Consider the following 18,297-nt stretch of genomic DNA (forward strand, 5'->3'; position numbering starts at 1 on the left):
GTCTTGTGAGGGCCATGCTGGAGAAGTTTGTTTATAAAACCATTGTTTGGAACTCATTCTTTCCCTTAGAAGAAATACCTGCACAGGCTTTGGTCCTTGAGCTGGCAGGGACGTCCGTTGGGTACATAATGTCCCTAAAATTCAGCAGTGATAATACTGTGGAGGAGGGGCTTCTGCTAAAGGCTGTGAACTCTTGTCAAACTGTGGAAGGTTTGGAAGGCATGTTCCTTTCTCAACTAGTCTTTTCAGAGAGAGAAAAGTTTAAAAAGGGCAGTAATCAAGCTTAGAACTTAGTCACTTTATTGACATTTCAGTGTTGAACCATCCCGAGTTGTGGCTCAGTTTGTTGGGTGTGGGCCTCCCTCACGCATCTCTGGCCTGGCCTCGGAGTGAGGAACAGGGTTGGGGGGTGGTTAGGAGGGATAAGGGGTGGTGGTGGGGGCATGGATTCCAGCTTTTCTTTTTTTTCTTTTTTCTTTTTTTTTCTTTTTAGGGCTGCACTCGGCATGTGGAAGTCCCCAGCCTTGGGGTTGAATAGGAGCTACAGCCACCATCCTACACCACAGCTACAGCAATGTGGGATCCAAGCTACTTCTGTGACCTACACCACAGCTCACAGCAACACCAGATCCTTAACCCACTGAGCCCGAATCCTCATGGATCCTAGTCAGGTTTCGTCACCACTGCACCCCAGCAGGAACTCTGCTGAGGCCTTTTTCTAGAGTCAGTGCCAAGAAGGAAGCAGGAAGGGCCTGGGTTTCTCCCCTCTCTCCCCCTTCTCTGCCCTTTAGCCGCTTCCCTGGCCCCTTTCTTTCCGGCCTCTCTTCGTGGCCAATATGTTTGTGTTCTCAGCAAGTGGACCTGGTGGGTGGGAGAGCAGAACACTGAGCTACAGCCGAGAGAAAGTGAAGTCCCGTGTCTGCCTGTGTGCGTGTGACTGGGTGTTACACACCTCAGCTAGGCCGGGGGAGTTGGATGTTCTCAGCTTTATTTTGTTCTAGAATCAACTCAGTGGATTTGAGCAGCCTGTGTGCTGAACAGCATCCTTGGTCTTATTTGTGCTGTCCTTATAAGTCACTAACATTTATTTTACATTTTTAATGATTTTTCAAATGCTTACTGTGTTGGTTCATATTGTTTTCAAGAATAACATGGTATTTGACAGAAATGAAATAATTTTAGTTAAGAGAAAATTGGGATTCAGTTGTAGTATCCTTTTGTGTCTTCATCATTTGTCTCATGGTGTGTTATGGTAAGTGCTTAAGGTGTGGGTTGAATATTTCTTATGCTGTTTATCAGAATTTTGGAGTTTTGTGGAATTTATTGAATTGCTGTTTTTAAGTATTTTGATATTGAAACAATGTACACATAAGACCTTTTATATACAATTAACTTAGAAAATTTGAAAGTAATATCGGTAAGAGCAAATGTTTAAGGTCTACTTTAAGAACTATTATGTATTAGATAATAATACATATCATATTTTAACACAAAGATATAGATGATTAGTTTTGAATCATTAATCAGGCAGAACAAGTTCAAGGAAGAACTTTGAATCATTGAGCATCTCTCTCTTTTTTGGGGGGGGGGCTTCACTTGCTGCATGTGGAAGTTCCTGAGCCAGGTATCGGACCCCCGCCACAGCAGTGACCTCGGCATTTTTATGTTATTTGGTTTGGGCGATAGAAATGATAAAGTGGTTTTCTTCCTACCTTTCTTGTGTTTCATTGATTTCTTTGCCATTTCTCTAGGTGTTTGTGGATGATATTTCCAGTTTTTAAAATTTTTTTTTAATTTTTTTTGCTTTTTAGGGCCACACCTGCAGCATGTGGAGATTCATTTGCAGGCTAGGAGTCACATCAGTGCTACAGCTGCCAACCTAGGCCACAGCCACAACACCGCCAGATTCCCCACCTACTGGGCTAGGGCAGGGATGGAACCCGTGTCCTCATGGATACTAGTCGGATTCCTTTCAGTTGTGCCACAAAAGGAACTCCTAGTTTGAGTTTTTAAATTTGAAGAACTCGCTATGTAAAGTGATTTTTAAAAATCCATTCCTAAGCAGTTTTATTATATTTAATTGTGCACAGGTCATCAAAATGTATATTTTAATTAATAAAATACAAAGTAACTCAGGAAAATAAATTTTTATTATTTGTGTATTCTTTAGCAGACTATCCATGATTATGTGAGGACAGCTGAAACCTAATGCTTTTCCAATATTATTTATCTTTTGGGTTGGATCTGTTTTATCAGTTCATTTTTCACAACTATTGTCATGTCGCTCGTGACTTAAACTTTATCTTTAAAGTTCTCTCGGAGTTCCCATCATGGCACAGTGGAAACGAATCTGACTAGAAACCATGAGGTTTTGGGTATGATCCCTGGCCTCACTCCGTGGGTTAAGGATCTGGCGTTGCTGTGAGCTGCGGTGTAGGTCACAGACGTGACTCGGATCTGGTGTGGCTGTGGCTGTGGTATAGGCCTGCAGCTGTAGCTCTGATTCGACCCCTAGCCTGGGAACCTCCATATGCCGAGGGTGCAGCCCAAAAAAGCAAATAAATAAATAAAATTCCCTTAAATATATACATTTATCTATTGGAGGTCATAGTGAACTCCCAGTTAGGGTAGATGGGAAAAGATTTTGTAAACCACTCCACATTAGAATATATAATGTAAAGTGACCTTTTAAAAACAAAACAAATGTATGTTTTTTGTGTGTACTTTATAAAGCAGGCTTGGTTCCTGAGTCTTGAAAGTACTGTTTCTCCTTTCAGAAGGAATATCCTTATTATAATGTGTGTGTTTTTAAACTTTGTTTCTATGCCTTAGTTTTATATCCGTGAATGTAAAATTTTGGAGAGGCCTCTTTGACTTTATGGTACTTGGAAATGGGCGGGAGTGGGGAGTTCTTGGGTGGGGCTCGTCCCTTTGCCTGCGGTGTTCCTGGTCACTGACATTCCCTCGTAAAACTGACACGGATTCCAAGGGCTCTTAAAACACCTGCATTCTTCTTAGGGAAAGGACCAGAGAGGGAGTGTTTCAGGCCCCTTGGGCTCAGTGGTCCCTGGTGCAGCTGCCATGCTCTGCCTGTGAGTGCAGATGCAGCCTTGGACAGCCCTGCAGGCGTGGGCATGGGTTCCATTGGCACTTCACTGAAAGAAGCGCATGCAGCTGCATGGGCCCACTGTCCAGTTTGCCAGCCCTGTTCTGCTCTGTGCTTCTCTCAGACCCTGCAGAACATCTTTATCTTAGCCCACTTAGATAGAAGCAAGTCTTTGAGCCTAGTGTTTAAAAAGGCCCCTGGTGTCTGGCTTTCCTGAGGGAAGAAGTGTGGGGATGGTCACGTCACATGAGTCAGTATTTGTGTGTGTATGGTGAGCAGGATCACCTCTCTGGCTGTGTTTCTTTGGAAGAGTAAGTCCATCAGAGGAGCCTGAATTGTAAAGCTTTACCCTGTAGATACTTGGCAGGTAAGTTGGTAATTGGCATAGCAGTTAATTATGGCTTCATTTATATGCCTCTCTCATATGTGCACATGTGCAGGCAGTGGACTTGGCTCCCTAGAGCCCCTGCTTTGGAGCTCACCATTCCCCTGGGAGACAGTACCTCTGGCTCCTCTCCCCTTCGAGCACTTCCCTGATTTTGGAAATCCTCTGCTGTCAACTAGCCACATGAGTGCAGTGTGATCTGATTCACTGAAGATTTAATTCTGTTTGAAAGTGGCGGTCATTCTGTATAGTTGTGGTATAAATGAGTCATGATGTGAGTACTGAAAACAGTAGTGAAATGATAAAAAATAATAGCAGTTAGTATGTTCTTAAGTACTCTGTACAGTCTGTGTGCCTTATCCCGTCCCCAAGGCAGTGTTGGTGCCTGAGTGTCCCACATGGGGAACTGAGGATAGGACAGGTCATGACTTGTCTAGGCCGGTCTTTTTGTTTAGTTTTGGCCTAGCTGTGATGGTGTAGAAACTGACTTATTCTAATATATCTTTCCAGCAGTGAATTACAGTGAATTACAGGCTAGCAACTTAGCCTCAGATATAAAGGTTGAAGCTGCACTTTTATTTCCATCATTTATTTTTTCACATTAGGATTTAAGGAGTGCTATTAATGTATATTTAATCATGATAGAATTTTTATTACAAAGCACATCTACCCTGTTCATTAATGAGACTCACCTATGGTGTGAAGGGCTGTTGGGGGTGGAGAGGAGTAGGAGAGGCAGTGTGTTCCCCAAATTCAGTTGAGGTCTAAGTTCTTTTTTTATTTTTTTTTATTTTTAGGGCTGCACCTGCAGCATATGGAAGATGCCGGGCTGCGGGTCCAATTGGAGCTGTAGCCACTGGCCTACACTGCAGCCACTGCAACGTGGGATCTGAGCTGTGTCTTTGACCTATATCACAGCTCATGGCAATGCCGGATCCTTAACCCACTGAGCGAGGCCAGGGATGGAACCCGAGTCATCATGGATACTAGTCAGGTTTGTTAACTACTGAGCCACGCTGGGAACTCCAGTTATAAATTTTATTTTATCTAATTAATTAATTAATTTATTTATTTGTCTTTTTGCCTTTTCTAGGGCCGCTTCCTGTGGCATATGGAGGTTCCCAGGCTAGGGGTCTAATTGGAGCTGTAGCCGCCGGCCTACACCAGGGGCACAGCAACACAGGATCTGAGCCGCGTCTGCAACCTACACCACAGCTCATGGCAACGCCGGATCCTTAACCCACTGAGCAAGGCCAGGGATCAAATCCTCAACCTCATGGTTCCTAGTGGGATTCGTTAACCACTGTGCCACGATGGGGGAACTCCAGTTATAAATTTTAAATAGATTCAGAGTTAGTGTAGTTGTTTGTATTTTAGAAGATTTAATTACTTTATGCAATGTCTAGTATTCTAATTTTAATTTTAATTATAGGCTTATTTTTCACATAATTCAGTTTGTGTTGGAGAAAGTTAGATGATATTTTATAAGAAGTTTTTGTTGAAATATATGAAGGCTAACTTTTATATGAGGTACTATCACATTTTCTGTAAACTGTTTAGAGATTGTTTTTGGTTCTATGGAGTTTTCTAAAGCCCCACTCAATGAAAAAAACCCTGTATTTACTCTTAACACTTTCTTTTGAATATTATTTGAATTATTCTAAGATGAGTTTGATGCAAGTGGAAGGGAAGACACTTGAAAAGGTAAAAGTCTTTGTTTTTTTGATTTTAAAAATTCAGCAGCTTAATTTTTGGTTATAAGAATTTTGAATGGTATAATTTGAAGATAAAGAGATTAACAGTTCCCTGAGTTTTCTTCCCAATGGAAAGTTGCGAAGTTTTGTTTTAATGAAATTGTCATAGCTGTTATAGCTCAAAATGTATGTTTTGACAAAAGTGTTTTAAGAAAAAGGAGTGTGATTCATTTGGCAGTTGGTTTTGGACGGGGTAGGTTCTTTCCTATGTCCTTGAGAACCTCTGCCTGTTGAAATAGCGGTCTGGGATGTCAGTGACATCACCCTGTGGCACGTGAGAAACTAGGGGTGTAGGTTTTGAGCCCCAGCGTCAATGCGTATTGAAGGGGAATGTTGTTTTTTCTACTCTCAGTCAGCTCCTAGACCTAGACTATCCGTCTAAGAGGGAAGCTGCAGGGCAAGGCTAGGTCACCCTGATCTCCCAGCAGCTTATCAAAAGAATTTTATGGGCAAGTTGGCAAAGGCCCTGCTCTGGACGAAATCATCTGTGCATCTCAAGATGAAGATAATCCAACATGCACATGAAAGAAAACCACAGCCGAGGTAAGCGATTGGAATCCTGGTGTTATTTTGGCCAGGTGTTCCTGTTTGTAAGCCAAGATATCTGTTCTCTCTATTTTTCTCCCAAAGGGTTTCCGGTGTACATTTTAGTACGAGTATGTCAAATAATTTTCCCTCTCTATGTAAGATTCTAAAAGGCTATTCAATTTTCAGGTTAAATCACTAAATGATTATAAGTCTAAAGTAAATGAATTTGTAGTTATTTCAGAGCTGTTTTAATTATTATTATTATTTTTGGTATATAGATAATCTACATTGTTAGGAATGGAAAGAGTAGTTTAGTGTGGTTTAGGAGTGTGAAGCATTTCCTTATGGGGAATTTTGTTTTCGAAATTGTTTTCAAAGAATAAAAATGATTGCTGCTTTTCATGTTACTAACAGACATAAGATTTTAATGATTTTAATGACCTTCCCTAAATCAAGTATGAAAATTAGGGAGAGAACACCAGAACCTTATTTTTAGGAGTCAAATTATAACCACATAGGAAATATCGTTTTGGTAGGCCATTTGCTTTTTCTGTTGTTGTTTTGTTTGTTTTTGATTTTTCTTTTTCCTTTTTCCCTTCTCAGGTTTCATTTGTTGATTTTTTGATGTGAAAAGGTGGAATTTGGATTTTATCTTTCACTATTTTTAAAACCTAGATTTTTATGTGTAAATGTACAAATAATGTAGCACTGTTTTATGATAAACTGAAGACTGGTTAGTTTATTACTGCAGTCTTCTGGATTACACAGAATTGTGTTTGTGGTATAAAATATGTCTTTTGCTTACGAGAGGTGCAGCTTCCAGAATGTAGTTGAAGCTGAAGGAAGAGAATGTTTTCTTTCCCGCTTTACACTGGAAGAATTAGTAGCAGTTGTAATTTACCCTGATCATGTGGTAGCCACCATCCATGTCTCAAATCATTTAGTTCTTCATACATACTTGAGCACATTCATAAACATTTGCCTGAAAAGTTTTGGTATGAATTTATTTACATGTTATGCTATTATAAAAATAAACTATAATTTCAGTATCAGAATACAAATTATCTAAGTAAGATTCTCAACTTTGCCTAGTCAGAAATACTAAAGCCCATCTCTGCATTCTTTGTTAGGAAAGAAAATCCATAACCCGTTTGTATATTTTTATTTATTTGTTTTTATTTTTGTCTTTTCAGGGCCACATCCACAGCATATGGAGGTTCCCAGGCTAGGGGTCGAATCAGAGTTACAGCTGCCAACCTACACCATAGCCATAGCAATGCAGGATCCGAGCCACGTCTGTGACCTACACCACAGCTCACAGCAATGCTGGATCCTTAACCCACTGAGTGAGGCCAGGGATCAAACTCGCAACCTCATGGTTCCTAGTTGGATTCGTTTCCAGTGCACCATGACAGGAACTCCCAGTTTGTTAATTTTTAAAATAGTGTTATAAGTACAGGCATGTTTTCTTTACTGACATGAAGGATTCGTGTATCATTAGTGGAAATGTGAAGCCATAGTTATCAGGGTAATAAACAGTCCCCAGTGGAACTCATTCTCTGGTGACATATTTTTATAACTAGAAAATCAGTAGTGTTTCAGCTTTTTTAATAATGTGTTTGATATACGAGTTCTCTCCTATGTTCTAGATATTTTAGTAACCATATTTAAAAAATCTTACACTTCTCTCCCCAATACTTATGTCTTTGAAGTACTACCTTTTTATATCCAGAAATAGTCTAGTCCTTTGGAATGTTGTCTCAAGTTCAATTAAACTTTCAAATCTGAGTATTCTGGTAAAGGAAATTAATTTGGTATGTTTAAACAAAAGTATAAGACTCTCATAAGCATTTGCTAGAAATGTATGTTCCAGTGGAGGATTAAAGTGGTGGAATAGAAGGACTGGAGCTCAACTCCTCTCCTAAAAACAACAAAATTCACAACTAAAAGCTGAGCAATACCACCCAAATGGACCGGAAACCTTAAAAAAGATACCCTACTCCAGAACAAAAAGAGAAGCCACATCAAGAGGCAGGAGGGGCGATTTTGCAATACAAACAACCCCATACCTCCCAGGTGGGAAGCTCTACAGACTGAAAACTAACTGGTTCACAGAGACTCACCTACAGGAGTGAGAGTTCTGAGCCCCACATCAAACCCTCACATGCGGGGATCCGGCATTGGGAGAAAGAGCCCCTGGAGCATCTGGCATTGAAGGCCAGTGGGGCTTGTGCGCAGGAGCTCCACGGGACTGTGGGAAATGAAGACCCCATTCTTAAAAGGCGCACACAGACTTTCACGTGCACTGGTCCCAGGGCAGAGCAAGGTCTCCATAGGAATCTGGGTCAAACCTGACTGCAGTTCTTGGAGGACATCCTGGGAAAGCAGGGGTGAATGTGGCTTGTTGTGAGGGAGAGACCTTGAAGGCAAAGCTCTCGGGAATATTCAGCAGCTGCTTTTGGAGGTGGCCAATTTGGGAAAATCTGGCCCCACCTGTCAGCCAGCCGCTGAGAAGCCCCAGGGCAAACAACAATCCAGGTGGGATCACAGCCCCACCCCTCAGTAAATGGTTACCTAAAGACCCCTCAGGCACACAGCTGCCTCTAATCCCATCCAGAGACTAAGCCCCACCCAACAGAGGGAATAGAATTTGCTCCACCTACCAGGGGGCAGGCATCAGACCCTCCCATCAGGAAGCCTACAGCAAGCCCCCATACAGACTCAGCCACAAGGGGGGCAGTCATCAGAAGTAAGAGAGGCTACAATCCTATTATCTGTAAAAAGGTCACCACACCAAAAACCTATGAAAATGAAGAGACAGATGAGGGAGAAAGAAAAAACCCCAGAAAATCAGCTAAGTGAGGAGATTCTCAGCATCCAGGAAAAAGACTTTAGATTGTTGATGCTGAAGATGATGCAAGACATTGGAAATAAACTGGAGGCAAAAATGGATAACTTCCAGGAAACACTGACCAAAGAGATACAAGATATAAAACTTAAACAAGAAGAGATGCAAAATACAATAACTGAAATAAAAAATTCACTAGAAGCAGCTAACAGCAGAATATAGGAGGCAGAAGAACAAATAAGGGAGGTGGAGGACAGACTAGTGGAAATTATGGATGCAGAACAGGAAAGAGAAAGAAGATTGAAAAAATGAAGAGAGTCTCAGAGAACTCTGGGACAATGTTAAACGCACCAACATCCGTATTATAGGGGTGCCAGAAGGAGAAGAGAGAGAGAAGGCAACAGAAAAAATATTCCAAGAGATAATAGCCGAAAATTTCCCTAACATGGGAAAGGAACCACTCACTCAAATCCAGGAAGCACAACGAGTACCCATATAAAATAAACCTAAGGAGGAATACCCCGAGACACATATTAATCAAACTAACCAAAATTAAAGACAAAGAGAAAATCTTGAAAGCAGCTAGGGAAAAGAAACAAGTAACATACAAGGGAACCCCAATAAGGTTATTGGCAGATTTTTCAGCTGAAACTCTGTAGGCCAGAAGGGAGTGGCATGATATACTTAACGTGATGAAAGGAAAAAACCTCCAACCAAGATTACTTTACCCAGCAAGGCTCTCATTCAGAACTGAAGGAGAAAGCAAAACCTTCACAGATAAGCAAAAGTTGAGAGACTTCAGCAACACTAAACCAGCCTTACAACAAATACTAAGGGAACTTCTCTAGGCAGAAAATCAAAGATGGCAACAGGAAACAAAAATTCTACAATGACAAGGCTCACCAGTAAAGGTATATATATATATAGTAAAGATACGAAATCATCCATGCACAATTATACCACCAAAGTCAGAAATCATGAGAAGAGGTGGGTGCAAACACAGGACACTGGAGATGAACTTGTAATTAAGAGAACAACAACTTAAAACAATCTCGTATACATATAGAGTCATATCAAAACTTCAGAATAACTGCAAACCAAAAATCTACAATTGATACACAAACAAGGAGTCTCTGAAGAAGAAATGTATCTCATAGTAAATAAGTGCATAATCCACCATGAAGGGGGTCATTTGATATCATTCTTGGAGTGCTGAAGTCTTTTTAGATCTGATTCTGATTTCTTCTCCATCAAAGAATTTATGATAATTGTAATTAGATAATGCAACTGTAAAATTAAATAATACAGTTCTACAATTGTGTTATTAATAACCATTTCTCTCCATGGTACAATGTAAAGTCTATAATGTCTTGTTTATCACATCACCTAGAATGGTATAATGCCATTATTGAAGAATCACTAAGATGTAACAAATTGTGAGGACATATTTGTATAGTTACACTGTTTTTTAACCAATTTATGCATTTTATATTTTACTTATTTTCAGAGGGTGTATTATTTTGGTTATTCTTACCAGTTAAATTATTCTTTTTATTATGCAATATAAAATATTTAATGGTATATATGGCTTTCTTTATAAATTTTAGTTACATAATATACACAATTTTAGTATAATGCTAATTTTTAAAGAAAAATTGAAATTTAATAGATAATACTAAATAGTAATGATGAAAGCCATAGGAGTTCCCATCGTGGTGCAGTGGTTAACGAATCCGACTAGAAACCATGAGGTTGCGGGTTCGATCCCTGCCCTTGCTCAGTGGGTTAACGATCTGGCGTTGCCGTGAGCTGTGGTGTAGGTTGCAGATGAGGCTTGGATCCCACGTTGCTGTGGCTCTGTCGTAGACTGGTGGCTACGGCTCTGATTAGACCCCTAGCCTGGGAATCTTTATATGCCTCGGAAGCGGCCCAAGAAATAGCAAAAAAAAAAAAAAAAAAAAAAAAAGATGAAAGCCATACAAAATGGGATAAAGTATAGAATAAATTTCCTATTTGTCTCAGCATATTTTCCATTCCACTTCTTCAGAGGGAGTCACTTAATCTGTTTCTTAAGATCCATGATATAATAATCTGTGTGAGTGTAATTGTGTTTAAATATATGTATTTTATTTTGTAAAAAAAAAAAAAAAATATGGGGGGGGGATTTTTCAATGTAAATACAACTCAATATCAGTTGAAAGCAAAGGTTTCCAGGCTCATTATATCTCAAAGGAGGGAAAAAATGTATTCATCATCTGACAAATTCTAATGCAATTATTTCTTACTCGCTAGTTATATAATGTCGCTTATTTTAAATTCAGTGTGTTCCCATGATTGTCAAATTTTTGATCGATACTTATGTTGATAATTAAAAATTGGCATGCATACAATTATGTATTCCATAATGGAAATTTACTATTTTTGTAGTCAAAATAACAAATATCAATTTACAAGTAAAATGTTCTTGGGAAAAAAAAAGAAATATATGTTCCATTTGCATTAGTAGAAGTTATTTATAAACTTAGAGGTCTGATTTTTCACTGTAATTCTTTGTAGTACTCCCTAAGTGGAAGCAAAATACTCATTCAGATCTGCATTAAGAAACTGTTTGCAGAATAAGGGTGGCTTATTTAAGACCTTGGGAAAAGCCCCCCAAAGTATCTTTCAATTAGAGGACAATTTGAGTTTTGCTTTTTTTCTTTTTTTTTGGCACTGTCAGAAAGAATTATGTATTTTGTAATGTGAACCTGTACATATTTATAATGTTCAATTTAGTGAAACAGGAACCATTATATTGATATAGAGTGCCGTACACACATTTTTTTCTGTAACTTTCTGGACAAGTTTCTCTTCTAGTTCTGCGATTTTTGTGATTAGCATATTTAATTTGTTAAATTTAGATTCACCTTCAAAATTGGTAAGTGGAAAGTGGACTAAACAATTGTTTCTTGTGTTTTCCACTTACTGTTTTTTGAGGATTATAATAGGTGATGGAGATAAAATTAAAATTCACAAGTGTTCAAAGAGATAGGGGGAAAGCCAGGAGAGTGTTCTGAAGAGAAGATGATGTTAAAGGATTTGAAGCTCCTATTTACAGATGATTAAAGTAGAAGCATAGTTGTTTAGTGTTTGAATTTACGTGGCTGTTGAAATACACACACATGTAAAAGAAATACTGAGATATTTTACATTTTTACACTAAATCTTTGAGACCGCATGTGATTTTTGTTCTTCCAGCACATCTCAGTTTGGATCAGCCACATTTTCAGGGTTCATATCCACCTGCAGCTCGTAGCTCCCATCCTGGTTATCATGGCTCTGATTGTCCTGACTCTCACCTTTCAGATCAGCTTATCGTTTCTCTGGAGCCTTTCTCTGGCTCACCAGGCCTATCCGTTTCCTTGGATCCTCAGTCTTACTTATAGAGGTGTTTTCCTTTCCTTCAGAGCATTTATCATAGTTGTAAATTAATCTTTTACTTAGATTGTTGATGTGTCTATGCAATTAGATGTAGGCATGTTTCCTGTTGGCTTTGGCTTTACACGCAACCGGTGCTCCATAACTAGTATTTGGAGTGAATTGTGCTCATCACTAGTATAAGGTCACTTGAGCAGTGTCACACATTTGATTTTAGAATTTGTTGCTAAATTCTTTCGAATTCGTTTTGCTGGGGTGAGAGTATATAAAAATATCTCCAATATGAGAAATGGTTTTAATTGTACGTTGTTTGCTTATGAGGTGTTTTCCTAGTAACAGTTCTGTAAGCTATCATGTATTTTTAATGAGTAGGAAGCTTTTAAACTATAGGTATATTTTAAGTTGATTTAACAGACTCGATAAAAGAAGTTCAATAATTCAAATTCTCTTAATTTAAATTCTCTGCACATTTATTCTGAAAATTATAGGACTGGCTTAAATTATTATAAAATTAAATTATTTAAAATGAGTTTTTATAGGAATGAAGATTTTTAGATGGAAAATGGTAGGCTTTTTTTCTTTTTAAAGAGTGCTTACTGTGAATTTGATAGGATGATTAAACCATGTGTTCCAAATATCTAATTATGTTAAAATCTGGGAGTTCCCGTCATGGCTCAGTGGTTAAGGAATCCGACTAGGATAGGGGAACCATGAGGTTTAATCCCTGGCCTGCTCAGTGGGTTAAGGATCAGGCGTTGCTATGAGCTGTGGTGTAGGTCACAGACGGGGCTCAGATCAGGTGTTGCTGTGGCTGTGGCGTAGGCTGGCGGCTACAGCTCTGATTCAACCCCTAGCCTGGGAACCTCTGTATGCTGTATGGGTGCAGCCCTAGAAAAGACAAAAAAAACAAAAACAAAAACAAGAAGTTATATTTTGGCCACATTTTAGACAGTTTCAGTTGTATAGTCTTGAGTATAGAATTTAAACTTGTCCATCACACAGGTAAGTTTCCATTCTTGTGTGTTATGCAAGTAGGAGAGTGAAATCTTATTGAAGAGTTGTGTAAGCTTTCATCTGTAGCTGATATTTGAAGGGATGCTCAACATTTATCTGAAGGGGGGGGCGGTATTTCAGTTAGAAGAACAGCACGTAACACGGAGTTTATGATAGTTCCTCTAAGCAACTTCTAGTCAGTAATTCAATCTGTAGCCATAACACAGTGTGCATAGTGGGATGGGGTGGGAAGCAGATCAGGAAGCGAGTCTGGAAGGACAGTGCAAAAGCAGAACAAGGTCCCCACATGGCCCTCTGAGGTGGGATCCATCCTGAGCAGCAGGGTGCAGGGCAGTTAGGGGGGAGACCGGGAAAGTGTGAGCCCAGAGGGGCAGTCACAGCAGGAGGGAAGGGCAGGGGTCCCCACTCTTCCTCACCCCCCCCCTCCCCTGGGGGAACAGGAAGTTGACAACAGAGCATCATTCTGCTAAACTCTTCTTTAAATATCAGTGATTGACCACAGTGTGTCTGTATTTTAGTGAACTTTAATGGAAAAGCATTGTGTAATAAGTCTGTTAATTACCAAAGGACAAGATAACATTTTAGAAAATATAATGATTATGACTCACAGTCATTCTTCATTGCATGCTAAAACTTTTCATGTAAGCTATTTCATCCTCAAATGATAGCCTGGTTTTGTTATATGATATTGTCATATTAACGTCAACAACCTAAGGATATTCCGTGAATTAAGTTAAAAAGATTACTGTACACATTTTTTTAAGTGCATCAGGCTTTTAATTATGTATGGTAGGGACTTTTCAGCTCTGTCAGAATTAAAGGAATAAAGTTCTAAATAGGATAGTTTGTAAAAGCATGAGTCTAGACCATGAACCCACACTGTAACCAGGAGCAGGCTGCCCGGATAAAATGCCTTTGCTCTGAATCCTCTTTCTTCTGTTGCATAGGGAGATCCTAAGGCCCAAGCCCCTTCATTCTGCTCTCTGTTCTAATCCTCTAACATAGCTCTGCCAACATTTATTAGGAAAATCTCCCTAATCTTAGTGGTTGGTTGCAAGAGTAATATGGTCAGGGCACTGGTGTCTTCCTGACAAGCCTTGCTGCTCTGAACTACGGCAGGACGCCAAACAGAGACAGATTGAGCCAGCCCTTGCCATGGCCATGGGCCCTCCGCCTCTTCTGGAAAAGGCCGTGGAGTGTGAGGCCTTTTTGCTTCTGTCTGACCCTTATGATTCTCATCCTTGTCACATGTCTTTTGCAGGGCGTCACAAGATGGGTGTTGTGATGGCTTTTCACTATGTTCACTTTTTAAGCCTTAAGTAACCTTTCAGTGTAGCAAAAAAATAGGTTAATATTTTGACAGACTGTACACTGTATCTTAATGATAAAACTATATTTGATCAATGTTAAACCTCATAAATAAGATATTTAAATCAGATTTCATAATGATCTTTTACCCTTATAATTAATTTTGTCAACTTCACTAGTTCAAAGAACTGGATTATATTAATTTTTTAGATCTAATCTTTTGTTAAAATGAATTAAATTTTTTTGTTTTTCCATACAGATTTGAATTTTGCGAACCTGCATTTGTGGTTGGTAATTGCCTCCAGATAGCGTCAGACAGTCATCAGTATGATCGAATTTATTGTGGAGCTGGAGTTCAGAAAGACCATGAAAACTACATGAAAATATTACTAAAAGTTGGAGGCATTCTGGTCATGCCAATAGAAGATCAGGTAGCTTCCTCTGTCCTCTTACCTAATGGCGTAGGAAATAAAACACGTAGTGCAAGGTGGAAAATGTTCCATCAGTGGAAGACGCACTCTCCACAGGTCTGTCTACACAGAAGGACACTGTAGGACCCTCACTAGGGATCGCAGAGCCTGGTCTCTCTGCCCAGCTTGGCTGCATCGGCCTGGTGCCTGCCAGGCTGCACCCCTCAGTGTCCTCGCCAGAGGGGGCCCCTGAACATGGCTATCTGCCAGCTGCTCTATCCGGCCTGTTTTTGTTTTAACTCTCAGAACATGTAGGAAGAACTGTTTGGGATTTGGTTTGAACTGCTTAACTCCATTGCAGATGTCTAAATCTTCATTTAGTACAATTCAGACTCATTTGAAAGTATTTTTTTAATCTGTTTGCCTGCCTTTGGTTTGTAATGATTAGGTATAACAAATGTATGAAATACTAATTTATTCAGAAAATACATGGCTCTTTTACTTCAAAAATTTATAAATGTACATAAAAAAAATCTTTTATATTCATATTAACCTGAATCTGAGATGTTTAAAGCACCTTGAGGTTTGTAAGTAGAAGATAGATTGTTGGAGAGGATGGGGACCTAGTGTGGTGGTTTTGGAGTTGGTTTATCTGAGGGTCTCCTGACTTCACAGTGTGCGATTTGCAGGTCAGAGGATTTCACCATCACCGTGCACTGTGTTTTCCTTTAAAGATACATTTTTAAACATTTAAATGTGGTTTCCCATTTATGTTTTATTGAATATTTATTATATGCTGTATACTATGTAAAATACAATACTGGGTTGGTTTTTATAATATAAATTAAAGACACTAATCCAACTTCATCAAACTATGTGCTGAGTTAATATTTTTTTCTAAGAACTGATGATGGGTGTTTGCTGAGTGACCAAAACTTCTTATCCCTTTGTTATATTTATTTATGAAATATCAAGCTGGGATTAGAATTAGAATCTGTGTTTTATTACCACCATGGAAGATCACAAAGTTGACTCATTGGTGTAGTCATCAAAACATGTTTTTGCTAATATAACACTTTAATCCAACAACTAAACGTGGGTGGGACATGCATTTTGGGAGCCAGTGGTAGGTATGGGTGGAAATAATACCCCTAGAAGCTGTCAGACCCCAAATATAACCTGCAGAGTCATTCCACGTGCATCAAAGTATCTTGAAGAGCAAGAATTTGTGATTCCTTTTGTACTATTCCATGGTAAATATTTAAATAAAAGTAGTTTGGTTGCGTTTAAATACAAATGATTATATGGCAGTCACTGGCAATTATTCTCTTAAAATTGTAACTGTATGGTGATCACACTTCCAGGATTAAGCTATTTTCTTTTTTCCCCTCTAAATAGTTAACACAAATTATGCGAACTGGACAAAACACTTGGGAAAGTAAAAACATCCTTGCTGTTTCATTTGCTCCACTTGTGCAGCCAAGTAAGAATGATAATGGCAAACCCGATTCTGTGGGACTCCGTAAGTAACTGCCTGTACTTTGTTATGGAACCTTGCTTGAGATTTAATGGACTATATGATTATCAAGAGTTAAGCACATTTTCAGTAAGATAATCAATGGATTTATTCATTTTTTTGTTTGATTTTTCTGGTACTCCTACATTGCAACAGACACTGTTAGCTGCCTTTATGGAAACATGAAAAGAAGAGGCAAGTCAAACAAAAAATGGATTTTTACTTTTTTCATTTTTCTTTTTAGGGCCACACCAGCATATGAAAGTTCCCAGGCTAGGGGTGGAATCAGAGCTGCAGCTGCAGGCCTACGCCACAGCTCATGGCAATGCTGGATCCTTAACCCACTGAGTGAGGCCAGGGACTGAACCCGCATCCTCATGAATACTGGTTGGGTCTTTGACCCACTGAGCCACAACGGGAGCTCCAAAAAAGGAATTTATTAATTGTAGTAGTTGTGAATTTATTAATTATAGTAAGTTTGTTGGCGTCATTTTTCACGTAGAGGGATAGCAAACACAAAAAGCTTTTATTTAGGCTGAAAAGAGCTTGGTTGTTCCAAGACCAGAAGCAGACCTCAGTTGCAGGGTAGCTGAGGCTTCTTGGTTAGGCTGCAGAACACAGCTAATGTAAAGTAGGAGAGTATTGGGCAGAAAAGGAGAAGAGGGGAAGAGACTAGATTAAAAAAAAACCCCATCAATCCTGAAATCTTCACAGGTGAGCCAGTCTTTTTACACTGTGCTCAGGATAATGTGGGGCGGAGATGGGAAAGGGAACAGGGCGTTGATGCAGTCAGGCCAGCCTGGGCTGCGTGTTGAAGCCGGGTGTCAGGTGTCTATACTTGATCTTTTGTCTATACCACTGATCCTTGAATAATTGGGGCATTAGGGCACCATCCCTCGGCACAGTGGAAAACCCATTCTTACTGACAGCTGTCTGTTATCCTTTGCTCCTCTGCGGATTGTGTAGTTCTTACTGCCTAGGGTTTATTGTTGAAAAACTGTGTGTAAATGGGCCACATAGTTCAGGGGTCAGCTGTACTTAAATGTTCCCATAATAAAAAGAGTCACCAGCTACCAACAGCAACGTATAAAAGTGAGTCAGCAGGTGTGAGTTTCTAAAAAATAAGAGCTTCGTATAGTAATGTTCATAGAATAACAAAAGTTCTGAAAATTATTATTTGTCAAAATGTAATAGAATGTATGGAGAGTAAGAACAAGTTTGCTCTTCTGTTAAAATAGGTTTCTGTTTAGAGAACATTATTTCATTAATTTTAGGTAAAAATATGAAAGAATATTAGCACAAAAAACCTAAAAAGTATATATGGAGGAGTTTGCTGGCGGTGCAGGAGGTTAAGGATCCAGCATTGTCATTGTTGTGTGGGTTTGATCCCTGGCCTGGGAATTCCCTTATGCTGAGGGTGCAGCCAAAAAAGAAAAAACCAAATCAAAAAAACCCAAAACATGCAAATCCTTTGCCAAATGAATTTTGTAGCTTGAAATCGCTCATATAAACCGTTATGTAAATGCATCTATAACTTTTCCTCAGGATCATTACAAATTTTTATCAACTTGAGGTCATGTTTCTTTTTCTTTGGTATAAGACATTCTAAAAATAAGAATATGCTCTTAAATTTAAGGGGAAGCTCTTCACTGGGGATAAAGGAAAAACTACACCAACTAAAGAGAAAGTCCACTTCTCTTGTCCACCCTGCATTGAGTCCTTTTGTAATCCAGACGTGTATTTTCCGCACTGAGCAGTTCTCCAGTTCTTGGCGGGCAATTAACCAGGTGTTCTGTGATTTGACTCACACTAACCGGTGTTAGCTCAGACCCTCCAGGTTACAGGGTCATTCCCAAGACTGTTCCCCCGTGCCCCTCCCCCCTCAACCACTGATGGTGTGTGAGGGTTCCCCTGACACCTGCCAGCTTCCCGAAGGGCTTACCAAGTCACCTCCTAGCTTAAACTTGGGTATAGTTGGAAGGAGCTTTTATGGACAATAAAGAGTCCTTTT

The 18,297-nt window shown here is 39.4% G+C and overlaps 1 protein-coding gene across 5 annotated transcripts in view; it reads left to right on the forward strand.

The window, feature by feature from the left end:
• The window catches only part of PCMTD1 (protein-L-isoaspartate (D-aspartate) O-methyltransferase domain containing 1), a 63,955-nt gene that overhangs the window by 40,962 nt on the left and 4,696 nt on the right, over positions 1–18,297 (forward strand). For 4 of the 5 annotated variants that reach the window (XM_021089409.1, XM_021089412.1, XM_021089411.1 and 1 more), the window contains 2 exons: positions 14,620–14,791; positions 16,169–16,292. In XM_021089409.1, the coding sequence (XP_020945068.1) occupies positions 14,620–14,791; positions 16,169–16,292 (296 nt within the window). Of the gene's footprint in view, positions 1–4,771; positions 5,789–14,619; positions 14,792–16,168; positions 16,293–18,297 lie in introns of those variants that run through there. The other variant, XM_013988075.2, reaches the window with a different exon arrangement.

This window comes from Sus scrofa, chromosome 4, assembly GCF_000003025.6.
Source record: "Sus scrofa isolate TJ Tabasco breed Duroc chromosome 4, Sscrofa11.1, whole genome shotgun sequence".
NCBI classification, from domain to species: Eukaryota; Metazoa; Chordata; class Mammalia; order Artiodactyla; family Suidae; genus Sus; species Sus scrofa.